We start from the raw sequence: 7683 nt of genomic DNA on the forward strand, positions 1-7683 counted from the left end.
GCAGGTTTGCACTACACAACATCAGAAAGATCAGGCCCTTTCTGACAGAGCATGCTGCGCAACTTCTTGTCCAGGCCCTTGTTGTTTCTAGACTGGACTACTGCAATGCTCTTCTGGCCGGTCTGCCATCAAACGCAATCAACCCTCTACAAATGATTCAGAATTCAGCGGCACGACTGATCTTCAACGAGCCCAAAAGAGCGCATGTTACACCTCTCTTCATCTCCTTGCACTGGCTACCAGTTGCAACTCGCCTCCAGTTCAAGTAACTGATGCTTGCGTACAGAACTACCACAGGCTCAGCACCCTCCTACTTCCACTCACTATTACGAACCTACATCCCCTCCAGAAGTCTGAGATCTGCTAGTGAGCGACGCCTCGTGGTACCATCACAGAGAGGCTCAAAATCACTCTCCAGAACATTCTCGTTCACCATTCCTGGCTGGTGGAATAATCTTCCCACCCCTATCCGGAACGCCGGATCCCTGGCAACCTTTAAGCAACAACTCATCTCTTTCGGCAGTACTTGACTTCATCCTAAACTCAAAAAAAAAAAAAAAAACTTTCCCTCTATCTTTCTCTCCGCTTACTAGCTTGTACTTATTTGAACAATGACTGAGACTTGGTGTTACGAGCACTTCCTCTGTCTGATTGCCTCTCCAAGATTAATCGCTTTTTGTATTCCCCAGTTGTAAGTCGCTTTGGATAAAAGCGTGTGCCAAATGACTAAATGATGAAATAAGACCCAGAGCTGAAGAAGATGTAAATGTGTGATGAAACACACCTGATTCACATCAAGATCTACTGTTTAAAAACAGAAGAGTGTCCATTTATAGCATAAGCTGATAAAAGTTTGTTTGCTGACACTTTATGCAAAATGCCAAATCAGCATTATTGATTGGGAGTTGATAACTGAATGGCATTCACTGAATTAACCATCAAAATGTCACTTGTATTCAATAGAATTAAAGGCATTGTAAATAAAAATGTGTAACTAATGGTATTTTAAAGTTATTGTAATGCATTGATGGAAATGGTTGTTTCCATCTTTGTTCACTAGACAGCACAAGTAGAACGCCTTTAGTATGAGGTTACAGTATGAGAAGAGATCTGATCTGAAGATGAATGTAGATCATAATGTCACACATAGAGCAAATTAGACTCATCACACATCTGATGTGCTTGTGTTATAATCAGCTTCATGAGGATAGAACTGGTTTTAGAGAAAATGACAGAGCTGATGGCAAATCTGACAATATGAAAACTATGAATATCAATAGTTTCTACAGTAAAATGGTTGAAAGGTTACGCAAGAAAAACAGTTTAAACAAAGTAAAAAGAGCGCTTCACTCTTCGCGCAAACAATTGGATATTTATCACACATTTATCTTCATTTGTATTATTTATATTGTGAAATGCATGAAGTTTTTTTATGTCTCAAATCGTGTTTATTTGAGAAGGTTAAACTGATCAAACATATGCTCAGCTCACTGTCTGGCGCTGGCCGCTTGGTATTAAAAACAAAAAAACACTTGAATTTACCAAACATATCATGTTTCTAAATTAACTTAATAAAGAACGAAACTAAATATAACCACTTTGCCATTTTAATGCTGTATAATGCAGCTGTATAATGGGGAAGAGAGAGAGAGAGAGAAAAGACACGGGCTCGGGTCGGACTCGGGCGGATCATTCTGATAAGCTGTCGGAAAGGAGCTGGGCCCCTGCAGGGTTTCAATAAAAGTTCCTCCTCAGCGCGCGGGCCCCCAATCTGCCCCGGGCCCATATGCACCTGCATACCCAGACGCTACGCCCCTGTGTGTGTGTGTGTGTGTGTGTGTGTGTGTATGTTGTGTGTGTGTGTGTGTGTGTGTGTGTATGATGTGTGTGTGTGTGTGTGTGTGTGTGCGTGTTTGTGTGTGTGTGTGTGTGTGTGTGTGTGTGTGTATGTTGTGTGTGCGTGCGTGTGTGTGTGTGTGTATTTGTATTGCTTTATCACAGATGCTAAAGTTAGTTGCTCATCTCATGTTGTTGTGTGTTGCTGGTAAGTTATGTGTTAATGTCTGTCTTTTAGAGATTGTTCTGATGTGAATGCCATGCATTAGATGTGTTATATTTTTAATTGTATAATAGTCTCAAAGTTATCGTACTCTGTTCGTGTTTTCTGAATATCATATACTCGCAAATGTCGATATAATTGAAACGAATTAAGATTGTTTCAAGCAGTGGTTCTCAAAGTGTGGTACTCAGGCTCCCTCTAGTGGTACGCAGAGGAATCACTAAATTAAATATCAATCAACGTTAATACATTTTAATTTAATCTTTATTTGAGTAAAGTTTTTATTTTTTAGTACAGTACAGTTTTTACCTTTTTGTACAACACATTTTAATATAATCAATCATGTTATGTAAGCACAGTGCAGTGTTAATGTTCGAACTGTATTTATAATGTTAAAGTGGCTGACAACAATAAATATTCTTCTTAGGAATAAAACTGCCTGGTTTTTGAACTGTGCAGAGCTGTATAGCTGAATAGTTAGGCCTACTACGCTACTGAAACTTAACGTTGGTCATTACGGACCTTTTTTGACAGGTTTTGATTTGACTTAGTTTAATAAAAATGTACTTAATTTGATTTTACTTGTTTTACTTAATGCACTTTATAGTTAGGATTCTGATTAAAACAGTGTAACTGGGGGCTCTGAAAAAAACAGCTTAATTTTGTAAACTTTCATCTGAATACATTACATAAGTGTTTAATGAATAGTGTTGTGCACTTGGTTTCCAACTGTTACTGAACTGTAAAAATATTGTATGTGATTTGTTTTGCTTTCAGATAAAGATATTTCACAAGGCTGTTGGTTCTAACCTTTTATCAGAATTTGAAGAAACATTTCTACTTAAATTATTAAATGCATTTCATTCAAGGCAGGGTCTTTCCTGCATAAAGAATTTCAAGGCCACTGTCTGTCAAATTTAGTGCCACCTCTGGCTGTCGACAAAACTCAGACAGGTGGTCCCATGCTGCTATACCCCTTTACTTTACCACCGACACGGTTTCTGTTGCAGGTTCCATTCTCCAACTGTTCAACACATTCTCACTGCACTAATATACAAATCTCTTGTAATGAGATGATTTAGTAAAACATGGTTTCACAGAAACTATAGTTTTGCACCAAAATAAAAGATCAACTGGTTTCAGTCATAAAAGCACAAGGGTCTCTTCTTGTTCTTGTACATGTTTTTAACAACAGCCAAGCACAGACACTGCAAACTAAAGTTTAAGATTTTCATGTGTTTTATGTTTCCAAAATAAACTGTTGTTTTACTAAATTGTGCATGTGGTAGTTTATTGAAGTTGATCGTAAAGCCATTGCTGCCAGTCATTTGATTTGTAACGTTTATGTATGTACAGTGTTGATCTAAATGCAAAGGTGCTACTGAACGTACAGTTGTGTATTAATTCACTCGTGTTGAAAGTACGACGGTGAAACAATGTCGCGTTATCAACGCTGATCCAATTTGGAAAATCAACACCGAATTCAACGTTAATCCAACGTCTACAGAACGACTTTAGTTCACCCGTGCTGAAGGTAAACCGGTGGAACAACGTCACAATATCAACGCTGATCCAATTTGGAAAACCGTTACGTTGATTCAACCATGGGACCCGACGATGATCCACCGGTGAATCGACGCTGAAATGCCGGCTGGGAGTAATCAGTAATCAGTAATCAGTCATTTAATTGCATTTTCAGAGTCACTTGACGTGGGCTTTGTGTTCCTGGCTGCTGATTGGCTAAAACCAGATATCACAATATCGATAAACCCTATAAATGCATTGTGAAGCAGCTGTGAAAGAATCAGGCAGATTCTGCTGACAGACCACAGACAGTTCGGAAAGGTTTATTGTTCTGGATTTGAAGAAACTGGTCCTTAACAGTAGATTAATTTGATCAGTAATTTAACCCATCAGACCAGTGCCGCAGCAATGCATCACTTCACTTCCATGATGTTTTCACTGCTAGTCATTACTGGGCTGCAGGTGAGTGTTGAGAGTTACAGATCGAGGCTGGTTGTGTTGAATGGAGGAACATTGGGAGCTTGGTATCTGGAGTGGCTGTGTCCACCTGGAACGTACGCCGCAGGATTCAGTCTAAAGGTATGATAAGAACTGAATTAATTCCAGTATTATGGGGATTGTTTAATGTTTGAAAGTGTAAGCTGGTAACTGAGGGTTGAAGGTTCAAATCCTTAGGAAAAATAAACTCTGGAGTTGCTGTTAGTGATTCAATTCCAGGTATTGTCAGGAAACTGCACCTGCTCAAGTTTGTGACTGCTCTGCTTAACACTAAAGAAACATGGAGTTGAATGTAACTATGGATCGGGTTAGTCCAGGGATTCCCAGCCCTGTTCCTGAAGATACACCACAGTGAACGTTTTTGATTCAATTGATCACGTTTTTAGTAGAGATCCAAACTGTGTGCTGTTGTACCTCCAGGAATGCTGGAGTTAAGATGACTCCTTCTCTTTCTGTCTTGATGATGTTTTTTGTCTTTAAGGTGGAAGGTTCTGTTGGTTCAGGGGATGACACCGCACTCAACGGGATTCGCCTTTACTGCGTCAATCCGTCTACAGGCCAACGAAACCCTAATAGCTACGTTCAGTCAGGAGAAGGCAGGTAATGAGCTCAGTCCAAAGAGTAATAATGTAGCAGATTTGCAGTTATGAATTGTTACGTTAGGAGTGGAAGGCAGTTTTTTTCATAAGCTAAATGCAATTCCTTTTCTTAATGTTTGGTTTGAATAAAACCGTTTCTTTTCTACAGCTGGGGTAATTGGGGGGAAATCAGATGGTGTCCTTCTGGATTCTTGACTCGTTTTAAGCTGAGAGTTGAATTTCCTCAAGGCTTTGGTGACGATACGGCCGCAAATGACATCATGTGAGTTTGTGCTGTGCTAAAAATCCTTTAACCTAACCTGGTGGTCTAAAATGACTGGTCTTTTACAAATTGCTTGTAAATAACTCATTATTACGCTTCACTATCACCAAATGTTACTGGAACTGATTGCAGGGCTCCAGACTGCAACTAAAACTGTTGCATTTGCGACTACAAATATTAATTTGATTAATATTTTGGAAGCTGCCACTGGCGACTACATAACTGTACTTGTTATCTAAAAATGTGCATGTCGGGGGGGGTTTTTTTTTTTTTTTTTTTTTAAACCTTTAGCAATTGTTGCAACATGAGAATCTGATAGTGTCGCATGCCTTGCTCCCCACTTTAAGTGAACCTTAGTTCCCAGGACATCTAAAGTACAACATGGATTAAAATGCTGAAACGCATGAAAAGATGAGATTAACACTTTGACATTTCAGTCATGTTTAATTCATTCTGTGGCACCTAAATATTTTATTCTTTTTCGGGTGCAAAATTGCAAGTTCCAAGAAATTGTTTTGTTGGTATTGATTTGAAACTATTTTATCAATGTTTCACCCAAACTTCCAGTTTCCAATGCGGTAATGTGGAGTTACCGGGTTACGGCACAGGCTGGGGCTACTGGGGCGACTGGAGTGATCCATGTACAGGAAAAGGGATTTGTGGCATCCAGGCACGGGTAGAACCGGAGCAGAGACTTGGAGATGACACCGCTCTCAATGACGTGCACATGTTCTGCTGCGACTAAGGTGACGTGAACCCAATCAAACACTCAGATCACAGCTGCTTGGAAGATCTCCGTGACATTAGTGCCGGATTATCTGACTTTGGCTTTTTGTTTGTTTAAGGTGTTGGAGGATGACTACAACAAGATCAAATGGATCATAATTCATCACAAAACAACAGCTAGTCATCACAAAATAAAGCCTGACGTGATCAGGACCTCAACACAAAGCAGAGGCTGACAGTACATCTCGCCTATTGTCTTATCAGTTCATGCATTTCAAATCCACACGCTCCATACTGTACATTTAACTGTAGAGCTGTTTTCAGAGGGTGTAGTTATATCCCAACATCTATTAAATAGTCATTTAACTTTAATGACGGTGACTGTTTGTCTGATTTAATGTGCTGCTTCATTGACCTGACTGAAGTCATTTAACAATTGAATATTTCTTTACGCCTCACTACTTCCTCATGCCTGACTAATAAAAAAAAAAAATTAAGCGCTTTGAAGAATGGTCACATTTCCACCAAAAATAATAAGAAAAACTTGCATGTATTTGAAATGCACTTATTTCATGGTTCGTACACCAAATGCATTTTATGTTCTTAAAATGCCCTGCAACTGTACTATGTTATACTAAAATGGAGTACTTAAGTCTGCTACGTTAAAACAAATGGCTCACAACTTTAAGCACCTTCTCAAACCCGTTCTGAAGCATGCTTTTTGTTTGTTTGCTGACGAACAGTGTTTCCCACAGACTTGCACATTCATTCTCAAATAAGCACTGCCTTCATTAAGGTTACATTACAGAAAAGACTAAATGAAAATGACGTCAAGCTTATCTGAAAACGATCAGTTCTTTTCAAAGATAATTCATATAAAAGCACCTGCGCTGCATTTTGATTTTGAAACATGCAGTGCTCAGTTTATTCAGCTAAGTAGTTCTATATATATAAGCCTTTTGGAAAGTCTGTTTGTGGCGGTCAGTTTTGATATAGTGACGGGCCGCCACAAATAAATCAATGTATGGGAAACACTGGACATGCTACAAATGGCCAAATCTAAGTGATAACAATAAAAAAAAAAATGAACGCATATTACACCGCGGTGAAGTGTTGCCCGATTATCACCGGATGTCATGACAACATGTCACACAGAATAAGTATTCTCGTCGCTTCATATAGTTCAGATTGAACCACTTTTTTTTAAAATAAATTGATGCATTCATACATCAATACATGCATTGAACATAACATAAATTTACATGAACATTTTCATTGATCACAAAGTAATTATTTATTCAAAAGAAGCACCTGCTCAGTTAATTCATCTGATTTCAGACGCAGTCATATTGTTTACACGCTCTGTTTAAACTCTACTGTTTACACACAACAGAGTCCATTACAGCAGTTTCTAGAAATTCTGACATTTATAATTCACACAAAATGCAAAATCACTATTATTATTGTTTGTGAGTTCATAACTAAATGACATTCACTGAAGTAACCTGAAAGAACAGTCGTATTAAACAGAATTTAAGGCATTATATATCAAATATGTATCACTTAAGTTTTATATTTATCATAATACATAGAATATTAACAGTGGGCAATAAAAAAAGAATTTTGAAACGAGTCACTACATGTATACGTTAACAAAAACAAGAAATAATGCGAAAAATACAACAACTGTAAATTACTTTGAAGCCTTGTATCTATTTTTGGATTTATTTAATTTAAATGTTATTGTTCTTGTATGTTCTTTGTTCTAAAATCTGCAGTTAAAAAAAAAATTGCAAAGAATAAAATAAAAATATTAACAGTATTTCTCATATTTGTCCACTAGATGGAGGAACTAGATTCTCAATCTCAAAGGTGTTTAGTTTCAGGTTAAAGTCAGTGAAGAGAATCAGAGATCTGCAGCTGGATGAGGATCATGATGACACACACGGAGCATAAAGAGACTCATCACACACATCATGAGTGGGAATAAAATACATGAGGCATTACACGATCAT

At 38.1% G+C, this 7683-nt stretch overlaps 1 protein-coding gene across 1 annotated transcript; it reads left to right on the forward strand.

The window, feature by feature from the left end:
* Window positions 1-4012: 4012 nt before the first annotated feature.
* Window positions 4013-5687, forward strand: LOC306862708 (vitelline membrane outer layer protein 1 homolog; the record flags this gene model as incomplete). The annotated part of the gene is made up of 3 exons (XM_079405630.1): window positions 4013-4162; window positions 4563-4681; window positions 5510-5687. The coding sequence occupies 3 exons, from the start codon at window positions 4013-4015 to the stop codon at window positions 5685-5687; spliced, it is 447 nt and encodes a 148-aa protein (XP_079261756.1).
* Window positions 5688-7683: the final 1996 nt, after the last annotated feature.

The sequence above is a fragment of the Barbus barbus genome, assembly GCF_936440315.1.
Source record: "Barbus barbus genome assembly, chromosome: 43".
NCBI classification, from domain to species: Eukaryota; Metazoa; Chordata; class Actinopteri; order Cypriniformes; family Cyprinidae; genus Barbus; species Barbus barbus.